The sequence below is a fragment of the Periplaneta americana genome, chromosome 9 (genome assembly GCF_040183065.1).
Source record: "Periplaneta americana isolate PAMFEO1 chromosome 9, P.americana_PAMFEO1_priV1, whole genome shotgun sequence".
NCBI lineage: Eukaryota > Metazoa > Arthropoda > Insecta > Blattodea > Blattidae > Periplaneta > Periplaneta americana.
Window position 1 is genome coordinate 20,128,823 of NC_091125.1, and position 26,075 is coordinate 20,154,897.

Below are 26,075 nucleotides of genomic sequence, written 5' to 3' on the forward strand. Positions count from 1 at the left end.
TTGCTGCATTACTGCAACATTTGCAGAATACGACATTCCCATCTGATGTAATAAAATCCTTTCCTTTAATCCACTGTGCAAAGAGTACACTTTTGGAACCTTTTATTGGAAGCGTATTAGAACCACATTAACACACTCAAACAGAATAAACAAGCACATTAACCACTTATAAGCTTCACACACACTGCAAAGACAGTTTAGCGAATGATTCCAATCTTAGAAGAATCTAAATTGCTATTGGGAGAGAATTTACAACCTTCCTGAAAGAGGGTGTTTTTGACCTAAATTATTTGTCGGCAGTTTCCTTGAACGCTCTATATTTCCTCTCTACTATTCTCAAAATATCCAACGTAATATATCCATTTATCTCATGCGGTCTGCAAAGGGTGGTCCATAAAGTGTTGTAAAAGTGAATTTCTGTCCAGGGAGAGGTCCTCTAACATCTTATTGCGAAAATCTTAACATTTTATTTCATTTTTCTGTTAATTAGTTTTTTTCTTTTCCTTCTTCAATTCTGATTCCTGAAGCTAAAATAAGGGACATAAAAATCGAGAAACTGAGGTGTCCACTGAAAACTATTAAACATGCATTTAAACTGAATATAATGTATTTTATATACATTATTAAGCTAAAAATTGCTTAAATATGCAATATGCATGTTTTTATCCCAAAAAAGGCCAAAACATGCAAACATGCACGGAAAAATTACACATATTTGGAAATGGAAAGTAATGAAATGGATAAATACTAAGTTTGAGCTATGTCTTACGTTCCTATAAAAACATGCATTTGCATGGAATTCTCGTCTCTATGTCATAATGCTTTCTTATGTAGTTTGCTATTATTTAGCTAGAGAATATCTACTTTTCATTTAAAGTCCTCATTTTCAAGTTATTAACCATGTAATTGTTTCAGCCCCAACTCTGTATTTATGAAGATTTACATAAAATTAGATAAATTGTAAATTATTTTCCACATGCTTTGCCATTATGTTGACTTCTATGTTTTGTCACATATATCAAGTTATTAAATTCTTGTCTTACCTGTGCTAAATGCTGCCGTCGCTCAGAAACATTGTACTTCACCCATGACATAACAGCACTAAACACTTGCTCTTCAGAACGCACATTTAGTTCATCACTCGAAATAATGTCTACCAACTGACCCACAGGCAAGAGTAGAAACTCTTCACTTTCCATTACTTCTTGAAAGTTGTGCTGTGTAAATTTATCTGCAATACGTAGCAGTTCTCGACACGAATGTGTATCAGCAAATGCTCGAATCCCAAGACAATTCGAAGGGTCTAACTGTCTTTTCAAAAACTCGCAACATATGTCCTGGATTTCAGCTAGCTGTAGAAGACATGCTAGAAGAAAGTAAGACATACACTATACTTAACATATTCCAATAAACAGAATACTGCTAAATCTAGGTAAGAGGATTTCATACAGCTCCTTTGTGTGCCCTTATAAAATGTATAAAATGCTCTTCAATGACATGCATTTTAACAAGAGTCCCAAACACTTATTTTAAATATTTAACAGAAAGTTACCCATGTTTTCATAATTGGAACAAATCTGACACATGACAATGTAGTACAGTAAAACCCTGCTAATCCGAAATTTCGGATAATCTGAACTGAAATTCCAAAATGGGAAAAGTCCCCAAAATTCTAAACAAGAAAGAAAGAAAAAATGCAATATTTGGCAACAAAAATTATCTACTATGTATTTTAAGAAATCAAAATCCAATCCTCTATAAGAAATAAAAGAAATCACACATTAGGAACTAAGCCAGGAGATAATTGACTACACTGCTAACTAGTAACATATTACAATAATCAGACTTCAGATATATACAAACAATTGTTCTTTCTCTGACACATATTATAAGAAAAAAAGGATTTAACATTTAGGTACTGGTAACTGTTTTCATTGTTCATTACAAACGAAGGGTTCAGAACCATAGTGGGCCAAGCACCATTTACTAAAATCGTAGAAAACAAGGGTTAAAATGAAGTTATTACCATAATTCAATGGAAACATATAGCAAGTAATATAAAGTATACACATTCAAACTAAATGATATGTCAATCTTCATTAAACTATGGTATTCACTTAACTTTAACCCTTGCTTTCTCCGTTTTTAATAAATGGTGCTTGACCCACTACGGCTCTGAACCCTTCAAATATCAGCTCACCTCTTGTCCTTTGACTTGACAAAATCAGTTAATCTTTCTCTAACGTAGTGATGTGAACCTGGATAATGATGAGGCAATATTTCACCAGCACTTCACGAATATGATATCCAGCAGTGCAGCATAAGCATGCTCCTCTCAAAGCAAAGTGCCAGTTCTAGAGCTGCTGCAGCATCCGTGTATGCTAGAAGTTGCTCTGTATTGACATCCACCATATCATTTTCTTCATATTCTTTCTGGACCAGTCAAATTATTTCACTGTCTGTGTACACTTAGTGGCCTTCATTGTCAGCTGACATCCACTCATTAGCATCATTTTCGTTCACTTTCTCACAGCCTGGGATTTGTTTGAGAAGTTGAAGAACTTCATTTGTTTCATTTGCCTGTTCAAGTGGCCTTTCAATAAACGTGAGGTTTGGCTATAATTTTTTCCAAGACATGCTTCTTAATTGCTATGTTACAATGTCTCATGACTCAGCTATCCAGTAAATGAAGTCTTCAATAGTAATTTTCTTCAAACTTTCAAGTAGGAAAAGTGAAGTCTCTTCATTTTCAATAAATGCCCAAAGAAGCATTTTTTGTTAGCACATTTTATGTTTTGTAGTACCCTTCGTCTATGGATTATAGCAAAAGTGTTACATTAGGAGGTAGAAAAATTTATTTTATTTCCTCATAAGTTAGTACTCCTGTTGGATGTCGATTGTGTGTTACCAACCAGGAGTCACATTCGAGCTGGTAAACATTTTTTTCATTGAATGATTTTACAGCAGGAAAAACCGTTTTCCAAATAATTTTTTGAAAAGTTACACATTCATCCACACTTTTTTTCTGATATTTATAGTACACTAGAAGAGAGTTCATGTTTATATTTTTGAAAGATCTTGACTTTGTTGAATCTGCTACTAATAAATCTGTAACCAAAATTTTTCTAGTAATTTTCGCTTTTCCAAAAATAATTGGTGTCAACATGTATAATTAACCATCCTGAGACCAAAAATCGCACTTTTTAAATTTTCGTTTGTATGTCTGTCTGTTTGTTACCTTTTCACGCAATAATGGCTGAACCAATTTATATGAAAATTGGAATATAAATGAAGTTTGTTCCAACTTAGATTTCAGGTTATATGCTGTTCAAAATACTTTATTTAAAACGAAGGTTATAAGGGGGCCTGAATTAAATAAATGGAAATATCTCGCTTATTATTAATTTTTATGAAAAATATTACATAACAAAAGTTTCTTTAAAAACAATTTCTCATAAGTTTTATTCTACGCAAAATTCTGATTGAACTAATATTTAACGAGAGACACGACTTTTAAAAAGACAATGCATTTTATCAGCACTGCCTCAAACTAATAGGCTATAACGAAATGGAAACAAATGACTTAGTATATAAGAAGTCTTGCACAACAACAAATGGAAGCTATTCATTTAACACTATTTTACACGAATAAAATTGTATGATGGGAATATATAAATGTTTATCAATATTAACATAGAGAATATTTGTGTGTTACTATGAAGTAATCTCAGAAGCTACTTAACCGATTTGTATAGTTATTATTTCACCATTGGAAAGAGTAGTTTCTCTAGATCAGTGGTCATCAGCACTCGCTGAAATGGGTAAAGAGTAAAAAGTGCTTTGTAATATACCCCGTTGTGCAGCAGGAAGAGGGAGAGAGCATACTCACTAGCAGCCATGGATGCATGCCAGTGCAATGTCTTATCCACGGGTAAGAGACACTAGCCCGAGGGTGCACTGTGCTGATGACCACTGCTCTAGATGGACATAATGCTATATGTTATTATGGTAACTCCTGAATGAATCAAAAGATTAACCTGTTCAGTTAAGATACGCATGACCTTGCTAGTTTCTAGAACTAATTCTTTGTTTACAATGGTAACATATTTTAATGTTATAGTTAAACATATTTTTAAAAGCTATAAATCAGATATAAATCCAGACGGTTTTATTAACAGACAGAAGTGTTGCCCAGGGGAGGGGTTGTGCTATTTACTAAACATTCAATCGACTTCCAGGCGATGTCGCCACTTTGTATTTGTGTAAATGGTGTTTATAAAAACTTATTATGGTGAATTTGTAATATAAAAAATTAGAACTAACAGAGATTCGAACCTACTACAACCAATGTTATTTGGTTTAGACCCATGCTACAATGGCTCATACTTTAATCCGGTGTATTACATAGTTTATTTGAGGTTTTTAGATGTAATAGATCAACTATTGATCAGATATTTTGTATTCGACAGAAAATGGAGAAAAATTGGAAGTATAAGGGTACAGTGCATCAGTTATTTATCGTTTTCAAAAAGAGAGAAGTTTTATACGATATTCTTATTGAATTTGGTATTCCCAAGAAACTAATTCCATTAATTAAAATGTGTCTCAGTGAAACGTACAGCAGAGTCTGTATAGGTCAGTTTCTGTCAGATGTGTTTCCAATTCACTGTGGGCTAAAGCAAGGAGATGTACTATCACCTTTACTTTTTAACTTTGCCATTAGGAAAGTTCAGGATAACAGAGAGGGTTTGGAATTGAACGGGTTACATCAGCTGCTTGTCTATGTGGATGACGTGAATATGTTAGGAGGAAATCCACAAACGATTAGAGAAAATACGGGAATTTTACTTGAAGCAAGTAAAGAGATTGGTTTGGAAGTAAATCCGAAAAGACAAAGTATATGATTATGTCTCGTGACGAGAATATTGTACAAAATGGAAATATATAAATTGGAAATTTATTCTTTGAAGAGGTGGAAAAATTCAAATACCTGGGAGCAACAGTAACAAATATAAATGGCACTCGGGAAGAAATTTAACACAGAATAAATATGGGAAATGCCTGTTATTATTCGGTTTGCTTTACTTTTCGCTGATGATCTAGTTCTCATAGCATCAACAGAAGACGATTTACAATATTCAGTACACAATTTAAATATGGTCAGTGAAAAATATAACATGGAAATTAATATTGAAAAAACGAAAATCATGTCATTTTGTGGGAAATTCCCTGTACCAAGTAAAATCTGTTTGAATAATAAAATAATAGAAAGAGTAAATACTTTCACTTACCTTGGCTATAAACTATCACCTTATGATGAAGTAGATATTGCTGAAAAAATATGTAAATATAATAAAACAATGGGGATCATTAATAAAATCATGCAAACTTCACTAGTACAGAGACACACAAGAATAGGCTTGTATAAAACCTTAGCACAGCCAATATTAAGCTACGGTAGTGAAGCGTGGACTGTGAAGAATAAAGATGCCAGTAGAATAACAGCAAGTGAGATGAGGTTCATGAGAGCAACAGCTGGATATACTAGCTGGGATCATAAAAAATTGAGGACATAATGCAAGAACTTCAAATAGAACTTCATTATGCAGTTCATCAGCAAATATCAATTTCAGTGGAAGGGTCATCTTCAACAAATGGATCGATGCAGAATTCCAAAAGCACTGTTTCATTACCATCCACATGGCAAAAGATCTCTGGGTCGTCCAAAGAAGAGATGGACTGAAAATTCTAGTTTGAGATCATAACAAGCCACTCGGCCTAATACTTGTTAGGAAGATGACGACAATTATTCGGTTGAGAAGCTTCTATCATCCAGTCTGCTGTCAAAAAATCTGAAAGTTAGAATTTATAAAACAGTTATATTACTGGTTGTTCTTCATGGTTGTGAAACTTGGACTCTCACTTTAAGAGAGGGAAGGTTAAGGGTGTTTGAGAATAAAGTACTTAGGAAAATATTTGGGGCTAAGAGGAATGAAGTTACAGGAGAATGGAGAAAGTTACACAACACAGAACTGCATGCATTGTATTCTTCATCTGACATAATTAGGAACATTAAATCCAGACGTTTGAGATGGGTAGGGCATGTAGCATGTATGGGCGAATCCAGAAATGCATATAGTGTATTAGTTGGGAGGCCAGAGGGAAAAAGACCTTTGGGGATGCCGAGACGTAGATGGGAAGATAATAGTAAAATGGATTTGAGGGAGGTGGAATATGATGGTAGAGACTGAATTAATCTTGCTCAGGATAGGGACCAATGGCGGGCTTATGTGAGAGCGGCAATGAACCACTGGGTTCCTTAAAAGCCAGTAAGTAAGTATTACGTAGTTTTCTCGTTCATCTTCGTTTCGATAAATTTTGCACCTCATTTTGATAGAATTAGTATTTATCAATTTCAATGCTATTTCACTCTTCAGAGGCCCTGAAGGTACTAGAATTAACCCTTTGTTTTACTTTTAACATATTTTAGAACAAAATACAGCACATTTACATGGTTTGTGTCATCTTGTGAACTGGAGCTTCATGGAGACGGGCATGTGCACTGTTCTGTTTCTGGAACTTAGAAATTTGTCGCCGCCCCATTCTTTTTTAATCTTATTGTACATCTATTATCAGACAATACATCTCACTTGACAATATGTGTCAGAGGAAGAACAATTGTTTGTATACATCTGAAGTCTTATTATACTTCACACGAAAACATGACGACCTTCCCTCATACCCTTCACCAGTTAACTGCAGGCACGCGCAAGGGATAAACCCTTAGCCGAGTTGCCAATTCTTGAAGTCATTGTGATTTGCGAACGTTTTTCAAACTGTGTTCCGTGAAACCCCGATTTTCAGGGAGACTATATTATCTTTGAAAATATACCTTAATTTATATTTATACTAAAACAAAATTGGTATAAAAAATGAACAAACTTATTTTAAAAACACTTTATATTTATATTTTCACTAACATGTTTTGCCTAAATAAACAAAGAAATGCAGAATTATATAATAAGTGTTAAAATCTCATGTTATTGAAGTTCCAGGATTTTATACTTAATTAAGGATGTTGCCCTGGTAAAATTTTCGGAAACTGTGATCATTGAATAGCAATTTATAGTACAAGAGAGTAAAATTAGATTTTAACCGCTTCGCCTTGGGTGATAATTTCCACAAGCGCATAAAATCTGTTTACTCTAGTGTGCTATACAATAATTTATTCATTACTGGTATGTAAATTTAATTTTAAATTGTAGATCTTTTCTTTGTAATGTGTTGTTGGCGAAGAAGTTCATATATATTCATTATAAATAATGCTAATATGTTGGTTGTCATGTAGAGAGTGATTTAAAAATATTTAATTCACTGCTGTAAGTTAGAAAACTTTTAAGCACTGCTGTGAATAATGTCATTATTTAGGTTGCTAAGGACGGTGAAATAAAGACCAGTTTAGATACCAGTCATCTATACTAATAATAAATCTGTAGCCGAAATTTTTCTGGTAATTTTCGATTTTCCAAAAATAATTGGTCCTAACATATATAATTAACCACCCTGAAACCAAAAATCGCTTTTTTGAAATTTTTGTTTGTATGTCTGTCTGTCTGTATGTTTGTTACCTTTTCACGCGATAATGGCTGAACAGATTTCGATGAAAATTGGAATATAAATTAAGTTCGTTGTAACTTAGATTTCAGACTATATGGCATTCAAAATACATTATTTAAAAGGGGGGTTATAAGGGGACCTGAATTAAATAAATCGAAATATCTCGCGTATTATTGATTTTTGTGAAAAATGTTACATAACAAAAGTTTCTTTAAAAATAATTTGCGATATGTTTTATTCTTTGAAAAAGTTTGATAGGACTGATATTTAATGAGATAAATGAGTTTTAAAATTAAAATAACTGCCATCTAAGGCCATGTAATGAATTAACAAACAAATGACTTCGTCTATAAGGGGGCTTGGACAGCAACAATCGAAAGCTATGAAAGATAGCCTACAGAGAATGTTTCTGTGTTTGTATGAAGTAATATCGGAAGCTAAATTAACCGATTTGTATAATTAACTATTATTTCACCATTGGAAAGTGTAGTTTCTCTAGCAGGACATAATGCTATAACGTTATTACAGTAACTTCTAATATAATATAATATAATATAATATAATATAATATAATATAATATAATATAATATAATATATAATATAATATAATATAATATAATATAATATAATATAATATAATATAATATATGTATAATATAACTTATTTGAAGGGTTCAGAACCATAGTGGGCCAAGCGCCATTTACTGAATACGTAGAAAACAAGGGTTAAAATTAAGTTATTACCATAATTCAATGGAAACCTATAACAAGTAAAATAAAATATACACATTAAATCTAAATGATGTCAATCTTCATTAAACTATGGTTGCATGTAATAAAAATTAAGAAACATGTTGAAGTTGTCATTGCACCAAATGAGTGTCTCTGGACCAAAATGATCGCATTTTAATTATTTGGATGCAATTTAAATTAAGTAACATATTAAACGATTTATCCTTCTATCAAACACGAATGTTCCCTGGATCAAATGTCCTATTTTAATTATGTAATTACTTTATATTTACTTCTAACGGGTGCAGCGGAGCGCACGGGTACAGCTAGTGGATAAATGTATTCCTTTTACGCTGATTCGATGCAAATTTTCTGTAGACCTAAGGAACGTTATAAGATACGAAATATGATTTAATTAATTAAGGAGTACACTTCTTATACCTTAAAATTCTGTTATGTAAAATATAGGCCTTATATAAAATTTAAATTTCTATACCAACTATTGAAGTTCATTCAGGTAAAACAACCTGTAGTTATTTAACGACACTGTATCAATTACTAGGTTATTTAGTGTCGATGGGATTGGTGATAGCAAAATGGTATTTGGCGAGATGAGGCCGAGGATTCGCTCTAGATTACCTGACATTCGCCTTACTGTTGAGAAAAACCTCGAAAAAACCCCAATCAGATAAATCAGCCAAAGCGGGAACTGAACCCACGCCCGAGTGCAACTTCGGATCGGTAGTCAACTCAGCCAACTGAGCTACGCCAGTGGCTCTGTATTAGTTCTGAAGTTATGATTTTTAATGTAAAGTGTGGCATTGGCTATAATAGCTGTTAAGTGGAAAATGGCATGAGCTTTTTTTTCTTCTTCGCAAACTATATTCCTTAAAAACCCTTTTCCTGATAATTCCAAAAGTGCTGGATAGAATCGAATGAAATTTTTTCTGCATTCTTAAACATAATGTACAAATCAGGCCAGAATATTTCCGCAAGTTTATTTGCTGTTGGCGATATCTCTCTCGCGTACTGTTCACATACTGTTCCATGAAGTAAATCACGCATAAAATCGTCTATCTTACTGAATTCTGTTTTAGTTTATTTTCTCTTTAGTTGGTGAACCGTAATTCTTAATTTCTATGCCCCATATATATATTTTTTACCAACTCCACCGGTTGCGTCCTATGTTAAGTGATTATCAAACTGCCTCAACTTTTGATTACTCTATGGATAGAATTTCTAACGTTAGACACAATTTTAACACTTTGTTTTCTTAGCTACGCTCCTCTGCAAATAAAATATTCTGTTTTCTTCGACGGTGTTGTTTGTTCTTGTCGTGATGGTCCTGGATCTTTAGGTGAATCAGGAGGCCTGACTGCGGATCATCTGCTCCAACACTCATTAATCATGGTCGGAATAAATATTATACATATTGAAGCACACAACAGTATAAAACAACAAGTCGACAAATGTCTAAAAAGACACTGAGAACTGTGAAACCCAACAGGTAGAGGAACTGTCTTAAATTTGGCAATGCTGGGATCCATTGTATTTCTGCCACACGGCTAGGGGTTGAGTAGATGATGGGGGTTTATGAGGGATTACCAATTCCAAGAAGAGAGGCCGTCATGTTTTCGAGGCAAGTATAGTGTAATATGTAGCTAGTCAGCAATGCATGCAATGGAGGGACAAACAGAAGTGGCCTTCTTACCCCACTATCTCCTGGCCTAATTGCCTCAAAAGTGGTGCCTTATTGGTATCACTTGTGAAGTTATGACGTGTCTTCAGACAGTTGACTAAACAACAAGAGCAGCTAATATTTCTCTAGCTATCACTGAACCAGGCTGTCCAGATATTATAGGAAGGCAGTAGAGATGTTTTTAGGGAACACTTGAAAAACCCAACTACCCATTCCACCAATATTCTGGGATATCCAAGCGCAAGTAAAATATCCAAATTCCTCTTATAGAGTTATTGAACTCATAGCATAAATGAATTCGAGAAAAATAAATGATTACCATTCTACTTTGCTCATTCTTCCAAGTCCAGTAGAATGTTAAATGTTATGTTTTATTTAACGACGCTCGCAACTGCAGAGGTTATATCAGCGTCACCGGATGTGCCGGAATTTTGTCCCACAGGAGTTCTTTTACATGCCAGTAAATCTACTGACATAAGCCTGTCGCATTTAAGCACACTTAAATGCCATCGACCTGGCCCGGGATCGAACCCGCAACCTTGGGCATAGAAGGCCAGCGCTATACCAACTCGCCAACCAGAGTCCAGTGGATGTCTCCAGTGTAGTCATATCTACATTTATACATATAAATTAATGTTTTAACTGGTCTCAACTATCAATTTTGCTGTCTTCTTAAGTTCTCCTTGTTTTGCAACTTCATGGGTTTTTCAATGTACAAAACAACATTAACTGACGGATATAATTTTTTGCCAGAAAATAGACAAAAGTAATTCGTGTTGTAACCAGTGTTGAACCCAACCAATGTAAGAGTTTTATTTCTTTCTTTTATTCTTTTTTTTCTTTTCATCAGTGTAAAAAATAGAGTTATTCATTTCTTGCATTCAGGTAAGGATTTGATGATGCTGAATGACTAATTATAACATAGATTTGTTGTATTTTATTTGATAGCATATTAAATACCGTATTTGCCAGCGTAATTTGCGCCCCCGCGTATTTTGCGCACCCTAATTTTTAAGGGATTATTTTGAACTTTATTTTTGCTCCGTGTATTTTGCGCACACATTTTACGTACATATTTTTTTCAGTGTAGTAGGGATTACATACATATTTTTTTCAATGTAGCAGGGATTTTCCTTCCCTACAGTCCATCATAGGTCATTTACCAGCAACTGAAGTACCTGCTTCAGAAAGAAACACCAAAGTCCTGCTACTTTAACAATGCTTGTCCTTGGTAGAGACAAGTTACTGGTATAGAAAATTAGCCCTACCGTAAATACTTACCTATACATATACTAATTGAGATAAACTCAGAACAGGACCTCTTATTTGAAAAATCCGCATATTTTACGCACCCCAATTTTTCAGTGACCAAAGTTAATTAAAAAGTGCGCAAATTACGCGAGCAAATACGGTATAGACAAAATCATTAATGTCTAAATGCTTAGTTTGTAAATTAATATAATCCTGCTCAATATGGTTTATGAACGACGATATTTTAGCACTGAAATATTTATTTCACATTTTCATATTTTTCCAAAATAAATTTCATATTTCGGCAACATTTGTTTCATATTGTGCTGGTTTCTAGTAGCTAATAAGGAGAAACAAAGTGCCCTGTAAATTATCTTCAAACGTAAATCTTTAAGTATGTTATAGGAGCCATAACCTGTTCGACAATAATCTGGAAGAAAACTCCAGAAAAATAACCTACTTACATGTCATAATACAAGCAGGAAAAATCAATAAATCTTCAGGATGAAGTATTGAGAATGCTGAAGACTGCTTACTGCTTACATAAAAATACGCAAATATACAGGCCGTTAAATTAGACTAGGCTTAGGGATCATGGGGATGGCAAAGAGAAAGAGTTTTTGTATGTAACAACAATCCGAAAGATGTGTTGTTTTCTGGCAAGGTTATGTCACATAAGGATCAGAGAAGATGTTGAAACTGTTATCATTTACCTGAGTACAGAGGTAACATCTATGATACTTTGATATTCCTAAAAAATACCAGCCATTTCGCGAATTACTACAGCTACAGCTAATGAGCATCCAGTTCCTTTACAGCATATACCTATCTGGGTCTCACAAGGTGGCCAAGATACAGACCCAGTCCTGTAAGGCCCACGAACTTGGAATGTCGCATATTGAAAGTCCCTTGCATCGAAAGCAATGTGCGTACATACAACCCAACTTCTATGTGCCGTTAGTGAGAAAAGAGCGCCAACTGTTACCCACATGTGAAACTTATTGTTTACCTCCATCAACCCTGAGCCATTGTAAAGAAGTAATTTAACAACCTATATAATGAAATACCGACAAATAAAGTATATTAAACACCATAAATAAGATCATCAATAAAGTTACTTGATAACACACTAATAAAATTATTGACAGTAAAGACAACTCACCAGCTGGAAGCAATGTCTGCACATTTCCTTCTTCTACGACGATGTGTGAAGTATAACAGAAATCAATCAACAATTCCATTGCAACTTCATCTATGTCTCGGATTGTGACTTCTGTCTGTCGAGACTCTGCCAACTCCCCCGTAAACATGGCTCGAAAATATGGACTACATGCTGAGAGAATAACTCTATAGAAAATAAATAAAAGAAAGTATATTTCAATTTCAAATTCCAGAACCAAGTTTCATGGTATACCTACAACTAAAAACAATATGTTTTTGTTTTCTAATGTCAGGCGTTTGACAATAAAGTCATTTGACCTCTTGCACTCCAATATTTTTCAAAGATATTATCATGGTCAGCCACTGAAGCATAGATTTTGAGGTGTTCCGAATCCATTTCTTGGTTTGAGTTGCACAATGGGCAGTTAGGGGACTGATATATTCCAATTCTATGCAGGTGTTTGGCCAAACAGTCATGGCCTGTTGCCAATCTAAATGCAGCTACAGACGATTTTCATGGTAAATCGGGAATTAACTGTGGATTATGATGCAGAGAGTTCCATTTTTTCCCCTTGAGATTGTGTTATCAAATTTTGTTTGTTGAAGTCTAAGTATGTAGATTTAATAAATCTTTTCACAGAGTAATATGTTGATTTAGTAAGTAAGTAGCAGTACTGCCTTTCCTTTCCTAAAGCATTCACATTCTCGTTTCCCAGGATTCCACAATGGGATGGTATCCATTGGAATACAATTCTTTTATTGAGTGATATTAATTGAGAGAGCATTTTAGTTATTTCTGCTGTATATATATATATATCACCTACAGATACATAGTGGAAAACAGTTAAAATTTAAATTCATAATAGCTGAAATGTTTTTTACATACATGACTAGAAGAATATGTATTCTTTTCTCCTTAAAATATTACACATATTTTCAACTTTTAATAATTACATAAATTTAAGTGTCAGATACCCTGATAAGTGAACTACTGATTTAGACCTATAAGCACCATATCAGCAACTGAGTGTATGCTCATTGTTTAATCTTTGCTTTGTTTTCGAGGGAATACTAAGAGGAATTCATTTTATATAATCTGCTTTATTCACACCCATTAGACAAAATAAGCAAAAAGTCTGTTTAGGCCCTATAACAAAAAAAAAAAAAGTTCCCATTTTGTTCATACATAAATTATTAATTGTTTGTGTAATAATACTATGGTAACTACAGTGGACTATAGTGGACTTTATGTTGTCAGCAAACAGCTGGGTACATTAAGAAGATTGATTGATTGAATACTATGGTAATATATATTGCTGAATATTCACAGAAATTCTGGAATTGTGTATGAACGTGACATGAAAAATTAGTTCGAAAACTCCACATTAAAAGACTGGCATATAATTTCCGTATAAAACACAATTCATACTAGCTTATTTTCAAAATAATTTCTTTCGAATAGAAACATTAGTAATTTGAAAAATATGATACCCAGTTGCATGAAATTAAAACCAAACATTAACTGAGAAGTGAGAACCCACATAAATATGTAGCTCATCTCGCTGAAGGAAGAGTAAAAAGAACACAAGTACCTACTAAATACAGTGAAACTTTTAATACATTGTCGAAATGCTGCAATTAGAGAGCAGATTTAGGCTCAACACTCCTGTAAGCCATGTTGAAATTGAAGCAGTCTTTCCAAAAAGTTGCTACAATGAAGAACTTATCCAAAGATATTGTAACTTTTTATATAAAAACAATAATGTAATTTTATTCTCACATCAATAATAATCACTTTCTACAGTTTACTTCTATACACTCCCGTCAACAGTGGGAATTCCACTCCACACAGTAACACAGCATTCGTTATTGTACTCCACAGACGACAATGACAATTTACTTGGATTATTGAGAACAACAATGAACTGTTAATCTTAAACTAATGTTCACAAAGCACTATTTACAAATCAGAACCGTCAGTTCTCAGCTCACAGTTCGTTTGCCTTGGCTAATTCTTCTAGCTCAGTCACTCGAGTTCACAGTATCTCGAACCCCAGACCTTCAGAGACAGTCTTCTGAACTTCGAACTCAGGTCCCCCAACTGCGGTCCACTGCACTCAAACTCAGGACTTCCAGCTCCCACAGTTACCGACACAACTCAAGTCGAACTCCGGTCAATTAGCATTATATATATACATCTGAAGATGGTACATAGATACCGAAAACGTTAATGAAAATATGATTTATTAGTTTCACCATTTTAACTGTATGATAAGCAAAGGCGGAACACACACACATAATTATAGCCAAAAAGTTTGTGATAGCCGGTACTATGTGATTTCGAAGCAAATCCAAATATCTATTAGCGTTTCTCTAAAAAAAGAAAGGACCAATGATATTATCACCAACAATACCAGTCAAACATTAAGTTTTTGTGGATAACCGCAGAGGATTGGTCAAGTTGAGTTCTAACATCTAATAATATTAAGGAAGACTATTTACTTTGGAACCAGGATGATCTGGCTGACATCTAAGTATTGCATAGACTTTTATACAGTTTTTAAACTAAAGCACGTGAGATTTCTTTCTGCCAATCCTGTACCGTTATTATAGAAGATTTCTCCACTCCTTTATTTACATCAGGAACAAGGTTGGCTGGAACATAGGGGCGTGCTTCCGGATAGGGGCAGCAGCATTTCCCCTATGGTTAGAGCCTAGTTTAGCTGTGTGTATATTAATCGGAAAAAATGTCATATAAACATGCGTCCTATTCTCAATATTTTCTAGCCCCTAATTTTCGATTAATATACACTAGGGTGTATCGAAAAAAAATTTTTTTTTGAAAAATGAAGGTGGCTAGTGCGCAAAAGTTGCGACTTGTGGCAAAAAGACTGCAGGAGAAAGAAAATGAAATTTAATCAATATCTTGTGTCTCCGCATCAATACTGAATATTCGAATTTATAACGCATCTTGTAAAAATTATTATAACGACATTCTGCATACCTATACAGCTACCCCTCGTTAACCAGATCTTTTAAAAGTTAGCAAAGATAGTACAAGAAGACAAGTATCTTGCACCAGTATCTTCTTGTGGAATGAGAGAAGAGAGGGATGCTGGCAGTCAGGGTAGAATCTGCCCAGCAGTCGTATTTCGTAGGCTATGCTGGCCAGGTTTATATCGCTGTTGTTTCTGTGAAATCGTTTATCATATCAGTGGTTTAGTGGTACACGCAATAGTTCTTATGCATCGTGTTGTCATGTGTGGAAAAAATAATTCGTACTGCCGTACTGCTGAGTCCTTTGTTCGATATACCAGGACTGATAAGAGAGTCGCAACTTCCAACCTATAAAGATGTGATAACACATTTTTTTGGATCAGAGATTTAAAGACAAACGAACTAGGTGGAAAACACCATTCAGTAAAAGACATCGCTCATGTTACTGCCGACAGACTTATCAAGGTTTGAAAAACAGCAAGCCTTCCTACCATCAGCAATCGAAGAGTAGTGGAAAAGATGAAATAGTATCATAGTAAATATCGGAATATTCTGAAATCGTACTAATGAAATGGGCTAACCTCAAGGGCGCATGAATAAGCTTTTATTAATAAAGGTCGAAAATTTTTTGATATATGCACTTGTAAGTGCCCGGACCCGGAAAGTCTCTGTGAATGTGAGTTAAGTAGGAAAGTTCCATTCATAGGAGTATCCTTTCTAATGGATCAGAAAAATTAACGAAATATGATTTTTGATAATATCGACATTGTGAAGAGAGGAAAGCGAAGAGGCCCATTCGCCAACGATCTGAAGAAGTGCGACTTGAATTCAGAGGAAAAGAAAAATAGACATCAGATACAAGCTCTGAGTCTTGCCTTCGCACCACTCGGAACAGCAGTGAAGGAGTGTGTATTCTGACTTCGAATCGAAGCCTTCTGGTGCTCAGGCTCACTTGCCTCTACCAAAATTATCTTCAGCAGCCTTCAGATAGGCACCTTGAAGAGTAATGTGGCTCTAATTGCGACAGCTAGGCTACAAGCGCGAGAATAATATCTGCTAGGAATAAGGGTCTTATACTAGATGGTCACGAGAGAAATGAAGATTGGAGATAAAATTCAGAAAGAAGAAACACCTAATAATAAGTTCATTCAAACAGTATATTTTGATGGTCGTAAGGACAGGGCACTAACACAGGAGAAAAAGGACAATGGATTATATCGCCAAGAAAAAGAAGAGGAGCATAATTATAACTTTATTAGAAGAACCACATTCAAAGTATATTCGACATGTCTCCCCTTTCTCTGGACATGGACATCAGATTTGAAGAGCCGTGCTTCAATTTTTAAAGGCAAGTAAATTAGATGTATCGCCCCTAGCAGCACTTGGTTATGATGGAGCCTCTACAAATACAGGAAGAAAGAACGGATCGATGGTGTGCATCAAAAAGGAAATCGGCAGGCCACTACAACGAATAATTTGTCTTCTCCATGTAAATGAACTTCGACACCGCTATCTCATGAAACATCTTGCTGGTATCACTACAGGTCCAGAAACACGTTCTGGACTTATCGGAGAAGAGTTACTCCATTGTGAGACAAATCATGGCGAATTTCAAAGTTATTGAAGTATCCTGGATCCACAAAATTAACGTGGAACGTATCTCCGATCTTAGTAGGCCTACTGACCAGGAGTATCTTCTGGGGATCTACCAAGTCGTTCATTCTGGCCATTGTCCAATAGAGCTTGAAGGAAGAAACCAGGGCCAGTTGTTCAATCTCGATGACTTACAACTGCTTACTGGATTCTCCACTTGTATGTGAGCTGTAGTAACCCTTCACATAATTTAGTGTGCATAGCTGAGAAATGCCATGCTTCGAACGAAGTCTGAGTATGCAGCATAAATCAACATTTGACACCAGAGTATATTACTAAGGGTGGGTGGAGGGATGGGGCTGGAAGTGCAACCACCTCTTCGTAGTGAGCCCTGGGTTATTTTTTAGTGTAAATTAAAAAAGAAATAGGCGAAGAGTTGCACTACGAAATAAAATTTGAAAACAGACATAGAGCATTAAGCTCGCAAAACTTTAGGGCTGATGCGGAGACACAGGATATTGTCGAATTACTATTTTATTTTTTTCTACGTTCTTTCTGCCACAAATAGCAACTTTTCCGCACTAGCCACCTTCATTTTTCAAGAAAAGTTTTTTTTCGATACACCCTAATATACACACACCTAAATTGGACTCTAACCTTACGGGAAATGCCGCTGCCCCTGTTCGGTAGCGCGCACGAACATAGAACAGAACATCTACCAAGGACTGCTCTTAGTGGATATGATAATTCTTTACAATTGTATTACCAAAGGAAGATCGATATATATCCATACCCATATATCAACCAAAATGCGAATAAGCAATGCGTACCAAAAACCTGAACTAACCAAACCTAACCTAACACTGATACTTGACCTTACAAAAACTCGCCTTCTATGTACTTACCAAAAAGCTTACACGCAAGGTATGAGATACCGCCTCTCTGTCAACCACACTTTCATAACTTTCCACCCTTGTTTTGGTGTGAAATTGGTACCGACACTCAATTTTTCTTTTGTTTACGGTACCTACATATGACTCGATTAGAATCAAAGTGGACTATATAAAATGGGTATACATTCGTACTTTAGCGCAATAGTACAGAAATACCCAGAAAATGTTATATTACTTCAGTGAAAAATTTCTCTAAGATGATTTTGTGTATGCCTACATTAAAAGATCTCATAAAACTTACATCTGAGTAATTTGTCACGTATTAAACATGATTTTGCAGCCTGTTAAAACGTCTCCTGTAATTTACATCCCTAAAACGTAAGTTCGTGTGGATATGCTTACAGAAAGAATCATGTTAATTGTAACAGGCAGTATAACAATGAATGTCATCGTATTCGCATAATCTGAATGTATGGTCCAGCGGCTGGATCTCGTCGTTCATTCATTATTATGTGCATTTGATACCTCTTAAAGAGCCTAACTATATCAGTCTTTGAGATTCTGCCATCAAACTTACTCCATTCTGTAGCAGTAGGTAAATGGTGTCCCTTATTCGTTTGTGTTAGTTCAAAATCTAAGCAAAACATAACCTAAACTTAAAATTATTAGTTTTACGCTTATGTAGACCTAATTAATAAGAATTTACGAAGTTATTTACAAACCTATGTGCGAAGATTTTCCTAGAGCCAACATTCAAGACAACATCACATAGTTCACGATGGCGACGCAAGACATTTAATTCAGTTAACGTTCCTCGAGGATGTTTCTCTGAAGTATGAGCAAGGCGAGCAGGAGATGGGGGCCGCTCCCCTATGACCATTTCCCCCATCCTGCTTCGAGGGTGCTGGGCCAAGTGCAGGCGCAGGGGAGGTGAGGCCCAACCCCACACTGAGTCAATCTAAAATATAATGAAGTCAGTCTTAACCTATGATCTATATTTTTCAGCTGTGAAGCCACGTCACTAGTCTAAGACAGTATACTGAAATTTTCCCTACATTTATTCCGAAAAAACATCATTTCACACATTAATACAATTAGATAATAAATTTGAAGGTACGAACTATACTTCTTGTTCTTCGGTAGCAATTCAGCTACGAATTTTTAATCAATGGGCTGTATCTGGGACATGTTACCTTACGTACCTTTGTTATGAAGTATTTCACTAAAATGAGAGTATTTTATGAGTTCGGAATGGTATCAGACTATCTAAAATATACCTAAATATAAGTTTATAACGCATTTAACTATAAACTAATTACAATTGTCACTGGGACATTTTCCTTCAATCGATTAAGGTACTGCGATATTTTACGATATACTCAAAGTCAGTTTCGAACGATATAAATCGATATTTGCAATGATGAACACTGAAATGCGCACGTATGTGCATGGAAGAAGTCTCTCGTGTGATCTGTGGCTATCTTATTCTGCGCCCGGATATTTGCAATCGACACAGATCAACGAGTTAGAAAATCTTTCTCTTTCTAACTCGTTGACACAGATACTCGCGCAGGGGGGGCTGCAGCTAGATTAGGAGTACTTACAACTTGCAATGAGAGACATCTACAGAGGGGTGTAAGCAAAATTTTCTTAATAGATGGCAAACAAATCAACAAATCGATCTGCGAGTCGAATTCTGCGTTTATATGTTTTGCTTATGTGTTTTAATTTCAATTTCAACGTGGTTTGGTCAATGTCACTCAGAAGTTTTGTGCTACACGCGTTTTCTTCTTTTGAGGTAAGATGATATTTATGTACTTATTTTGCAAATGGAAATGTATTATCTGAGATTATAAATGAAACATAATGAGAATTATTGTGTTGTTTTTTATGTATTTATGTATTATTCGTGTCTTTTGTTAACGTGTGGTACACGTGTTCATCTATTCTGCTCGGGGAAGGAGTTGATATTTATTTACTTATAATTTTACAAATGGAGATTTATTTGCTGAAATTATAAATATAAATGAATAATTATTGTGATGTAGTTTTAATACATTGTGATTAAAGTTCTTGTGAAGTGACATGATTGATACGTTTCAAGCAAAATATGCAAGAATTAAATACATAATATGTATGTATTATTTAATTACTTATTAGGGATGTAAGAAAAATCACTTTAGTGTTGTCTATCATTCCAGCATGTCACAGACAACCACCCCAGCCAGTGTAAAAACTTGCTCTGTGCCTGGTTGTCTGGGGTCAAATAGAAGGGATCCGAACGTATCATTTTTCCGCTTCCCGAAAAATGTTGAGAGGTAAGTTTGTGATCTGTGAGTAATATTGTTTACTTAATCTATATTTCTGTAAATTACTCCTGTATTTGTACCTACAGAGAGTAATATTGCAATGTTTTTAGGTGAGTTTTTTTTATATGCAAAAACCTAACCTAACATTTAAACACATGCTTAGCTGTGCAATATTGCAATAGTCAAACATGTTTTATGATAATAACAATATTAATAGTAGTTGCCCAGAACAGCTACACCAAATAAAGTGCAATCTTCTATTGCTTCACAGGTTTGTGTGAGGTTTATAATTATATTTTATATTTATTTATATAATGTAAAACACGTGGTTTTAGTTTGCAGCCACAAATACTTTCAGCATAAAAATCGTTTAATGCCTACCTGTACGGTATATTATAATGCAGTGTTGTAGCCCCCTCTCCCCACTTCTTACAAATATAACACTAGAGAGTTTAAGGACGCAATACTAGAGAAATGGACAATTTCCCCAGTAACATAATTAAGTGTGGCCTCTCGCATGTTATGTTGCTAATAAATGAGTAACATTGTAACAAATACGGGGGTGGGAGCTACAACAATACATAAGTATAAAGAGATATCATAGAATTTTTATCATAGTGGAAACTAAAATCACACATATAAATAACACAGAATCCAGTGAAACAAGAGGAAACTGTGTCTCCCTTGGTGTAGCTTTTCAGGAAAAATACTATGTTTAATATAAAAAGGTTTCCTGTCGCTAGACAACCTACTTGAAATGAAAGTATCTGAGAATGCGCAACAGTCATTTTGCATTTGCATATTCAAACTCGGATACTCCCATTTCACAAATTGTTGTTGAAAACAAAGCCGACATTGTGTGTGTAAAATTTCTAAGCAGTGTGTTACTTCGTACTTTGCCTAGGACTTTCAGGCATTGTCAAAAATGCCTAGAAATTCTACAAAGTAATTACCTAATTGCATACTTTGCTAGTAACATAATCATAGACCTAGAAAGAGAGTCGATCTGTAGGATACATGAATTTAGAGTTTCGAACAGTATCATAAAATTCGTAGTTCTTAAATGCCCCAGAATATATGTAGACCCAAGGTTGTGTGATACTAGAGTAGGCCAATTCTATTTACTGGTAATTCTAATTAATATTTCTATATTTTACAGGGCTGTACATTGAGCAGAAAGTATAGGTGTATGGATCTGCCGGTTGTTCAAAATTGATGCCTCAATGCCTGTGACATTTCAACATTTCACTGGGTTGCAGCTGTTCCCGGCCACTCGGAATGAGGCGAATCACACAGTTCTCACGGCTGTCTATGAAGAGATGTTGCTACGGTCCATACAGTCTTCTCTGTACATGCCACACATGTCCCTGTGAATTTCACTCAGGTTATGTCCTTTAGCCCACAAAAATCCCACAACACTTCACAGCTCTTCACAAGTTGACGACAGTAACATGTGCGCCATCTTTGTTGCGTAGTTCATGCTTCTCTTGCTAGAGCTGCACATGCAAAACAAATCATGTCTGTAGCGAAAACTTCAAACAATATCTCGGTGAAATGTCAACATCCCAGCTGCAATACCAATGCCGAAAAAAATTATTGTGCGTTACTTTCCGCTCTACCTCATATATATAATTGTAAGAAAATAGCAATTCATACATAGGCTAGATAAATCAATTTTATAGCAATTTAATCCCTAATTGATCTGTGTAATCGACAATGTACTGTGTATTTCTGATATTAATAAAAGTATGTAAATGTAAAAGAATCACTACAGAGACTCACAGAGTGTGCAGATGCTGTGATCCACATTTTAAGTATGTTCTATTCAAAAATGGCCTTATTAGTGCATGAATAAAGTGGCTTTTAAAAGCCAGACGAATGCATAATAATAGTAATAATGATCACTGAGAGTTGTTCCTTAATATTTTGATAATTTAGTAATAATACCTGTACAATATATTTTGTGTTCTTTGTGCTTCTTCCACGTTCTTTTATATTACTTTACAAATAAATATTTCTGTAACAGTATTGTGTCTATTGTGTTCATTTGTAACTACGCTTGCTCAGCTCAATACATATTGTGCTGTAGAGGAGGAGGCGGCTGTGTGAAATATGAGGGTAGTATGGATCTGTGGAGGGAGATGAGAGAAATTTTGGTTAAATTTCGAAAAAAATACAATTTGCAGAATTAAAATTGTCCGTGACTTTTCATTTTTATGTGGGGCAAAGTTTATAATCAACATCTTCCTCAAAATTCGTTTAGTTTAGTTTCACAATTACAAACAGATTTCTGTGATGGTAGTCATTCTCGCATTTTACTTTTACTCCATTTCCTGATTCAAATAATACAGGCTTCAACAGATTTCATGCTAAAATGTTGACAATTTTACAGCATATTCTGCCAAGTATGGTTAACAACACTGCTGAGACTTTTTTGGGTAAAGTTAATATTTTCAAAATTAATAAGTGAAATATTGTCGTGTCCCAGGCTGCAGTCCCAGGATCGACGGACTTACTTCGAAGACGTAGGTTGTACGTAATTCTCGATGTACCGGCGACGACCCCAGATGTTGGAAGATGAGTTGAGTTGAGTTGAAGAAATAAATAGAAGGATTACTGTGCTAGCTCACGTTTATTAACGGTTCTAATGATATCAGGCCGAAATGATAGCTGAAGCTTAGTCACAGAATTTAAGTCTTAAATGAAAACAGATACAAAGTTACAGAATGTAGCGTCGACTAGCGCAGAATACGCAAGTGAGCGCGGAAACAAGAAGTCACAAATGAGCGAAGAAACACACAATACGCAAGTGAGCGCGGAAACAAGAAGTCACAAATGAGCTAGGGGTCAGGGCGAGTCAAAACTTATATAGGGAACAACAGCCATTGAGGGAGGAACACCTGTTTCGTTAGCGTCCCTCACGCGTTGAGTTATGTGACATGGGACATGTTCCCTTCAAAACATAAGAATTGTGACAACAATTAGGGCATACAAATCCCGATAAGTTATGACTAGCCCAGCCCCACCTGTGAGCTGTGAGGCAGCTTGAATTACCATTAAGTTACTTTCAAAGCCTTTTCAAGGTTTCTGTACAAAAGCTGAAATACTTTTCAAAACATGTGAATGCTCCTTAGAATTGTTTCTCGTAGTCTGTCAGTTTTCCATTCGTCTTCATAAATGTCTGTCACACTAAAACGATATTTCACTTGAAATGTTCCAAACACACAATAACGTCAAATATATTACCCTACAATATAGAACCAGTGACTTTTAATCCAAATAAAGGGGAAACAACTATTCTAAACTTTAGACACTGAGGTCACTTTCTGAGGTATTCACTACAATATATAGTCAGACACAAAAATTGAATTAAAGATTTTTAACTCTCTGCATTCTGGTCACCCATATATTCGAAATTCAAATTATGGTTCTGCTGTTAAATTATATGCATGTCAATTTTTTGTCAGACCAGTAACTTCTATTTTTTGGGAATAGATATGTTTTAAAATAGGTGAAAATAAAATAATGAACCATAAACTTTCCAACTGGTACTGATGGAACTTAGGGACATTAATACTAATAACAAGAGGTTCCTGTATACAGAAATTAAGTCGCTAGCTTAAAAAATGTAGAAGAAGGAAATTTAAATCCCTAAAGGTTCCTTTCCATTCCTTTCCAAACTGAAATACAAAGCTGAGAACTAATGATTATTGTTACAGGCGGCTGAGCTGGGAAAGGAGGATAAAGTTATAATCAAAGTGCTGTACATTGTTGTGATTTTTTTTTCCAAATTGAAATCTGCCTTTTACAAGGTATATACGCAATATTGCATATCATACAAAATGAAAAACAATAAAATTTGCATTCAAACATTTTCACCAAAAGTGAAGTGTTTTAAAAGAAATAATTCATTCTGTACCTACTAGTAAATAGAATGGGCTGGTATAGTAGTAAATGTAGTTACCGATAGAGTAGTAGAGGTGGGTGGTAAAAATGCTGTTACCGATCTTGTTTACACAAGACTACAGATGGCTCTACGGTCGTCCTGGCAGCCTATGTTGGCATCGTTTTAGCATTGAGCTGCAGATCTTTCTGTCATTTGTCTATGGTTTTACAGTCTACTTCAAAGAAGCCCAAATTACTTCATTAAAAGAATTGGAGACTATGATGTAGATGACTTCAGACTGTACAGAACGCCGAAAATGGCTATTTTTGATATTGGGTAGTAATCTAACTGATGGTCTTGTGATACAGTGTGAGTAAGCACAAAAAAATTTCCAAACTTTTTTTTTTTCCAAGGACATCAACGTCTTCGAATTTGTTCGAAGAAGAGATTTTGTGAAGTAATAACACAAGAAACAAGAACACAATAGTGCAGTCAGTGACCCTAGAAGTCCGATACTGCATCAAAATCAAAGAAGAATTAAAAAAAAAGGCAGAACTACAGTGTCCATCGCCGGCTGCTATATTCTCCGGCAGCCGGCGATGGCAGAACCAGAGTCCGTGGATATCCAGAGTACCGCAATCGTTTGAGCCGGCAAATGCCGACAAATCCGCCATTGTTAGTCCAGCGCGCGCTATGCAGTATACAGTTGTATAGGGAAAGAATGTAATTTAAGTGCGAAAAAATGCAATGCTACTGTGTTCAGAACAAGAGGAGTAGAAATATTCTATTCTACTCCTCTTGGTTCAGAACTGTTCACAGAGAACTGAAAAAAGCGCACATTTGTTTTCTCTGTGACAAGGTGAAAGAAATAAGGAAAAAGGAAAGAAGTGACTATAAATATAAAAAGGAACGATCCGCTACCTAAGCGAGCATACATTGTGAGATTAATGAATGACTGTATTTTGACATTTATTTTTTCAAAATTTGGGCCCCAAAATATTTTTATAAAACTAATCTAGAATTTAAGTTGATTCAGCAATGATATTTCTACATAAAACAAATGAAAGTCACGTACCAATTAGTATCAGTGTCAAATTTTTACCATCTTCTCCCTTTCAAATCAAGCATTTCTGAATTTAATCCTATTTGCTATTTGTAAGAATGACATAATATATTTGTGAAGTTCTGAATTTATTCTTGAGACAAGATTGTATTGTTTGGCTCGATTAGAAAATACAAAGACCGTAGAAACTAGAAACCCTATTAAGGTTAGACTGATGTGAAATTTCAATTTTCTAAACTATTCTAAGTAGATTTATGAAATTTTGTACTTTTAATTTGTAATTTTAAATTGTGCAAATTTAGGTTTTCAAAAATTGCTACTATTTTGGCCAGAATTTTTGTCTACATACGTGCCAGACCTTCAGAAACGAAACTTACTGTACAATTTTCCTCTTTATTTTACTAAAAAATAATTAAACATATTTAATGCACTAAAAGTGTAAAAACAGAAAAATTCAACTCGAGCGTAAAAAACTTAATATTAAAAAATACCTCTTCTGGCTGATATGCATAGAATATATAATCAGACAGTACATCTCACTTGACGATATGTGGCAGAGGAAGACAATTGTTTGTAAGTATCTGAAGTGTGATTAGTGGAATATGTAGCTAATCGGCGAAGTATGCATTGGAGGGGGAAAGAAACTTGCCACCCTACCCCATTATCTCCTGGCCTAGTTTTCTCATGAGTGATGCCTTATTGGTGGTACTTATGAGGTTCAAATCTGTCTTCGGACAATTGACTAAACAACAAGAACAACAAAAAAAAAGAGTGTTAGGTATAATACTGATAGTAAGTTTTGTTTAGAACATATTCAAAAACCTCTACAAAAAATCATGCATGTAGTACAGAATCTGTAGAAAGAGTAGCATT

General features: G+C 35.0%; 2 protein-coding genes and 1 long non-coding RNA gene across 4 annotated transcripts in view; 2 read left to right on the forward strand and 1 right to left on the reverse strand.

The window, feature by feature from the left end:
• Window positions 1–19,308, reverse strand: part of dbo (Kelch-like protein diablo) — a 103,551-nt gene extending 84,243 nt beyond the window's left edge. Inside the window, exons 1-4 of one of the 2 annotated variants that reach the window (XM_069834482.1) lie at window positions 19,147–19,308; window positions 18,667–18,902; window positions 12,463–12,647; window positions 1,044–1,366 (exon numbers count right to left, since the gene is read on the reverse strand). In XM_069834482.1, the coding sequence (XP_069690583.1) occupies window positions 1,044–1,366; window positions 12,463–12,647; window positions 18,667–18,833 (675 nt within the window). In that variant the 5' untranslated portion in view covers window positions 18,834–18,902; window positions 19,147–19,308. Of the gene's footprint in view, window positions 1–1,043; window positions 1,367–12,462; window positions 12,648–18,666; window positions 18,903–19,070; window positions 19,091–19,146 lie in introns of those variants that run through there. The other variant, XM_069834483.1, reaches the window with a different exon arrangement.
• LOC138705821 (nose resistant to fluoxetine protein 6-like) overlaps window positions 1–26,075 on the forward strand; it is a 358,549-nt gene that overhangs the window by 121,130 nt on the left and 211,344 nt on the right. The window lies entirely within an intron of this gene.
• Window positions 19,616–22,502, forward strand: LOC138705820 (uncharacterized). The gene is made up of 3 exons (XR_011333820.1): window positions 19,616–19,742; window positions 20,146–20,262; window positions 21,413–22,502. It is a non-coding gene; the product is annotated as an uncharacterized lncRNA (long non-coding RNA).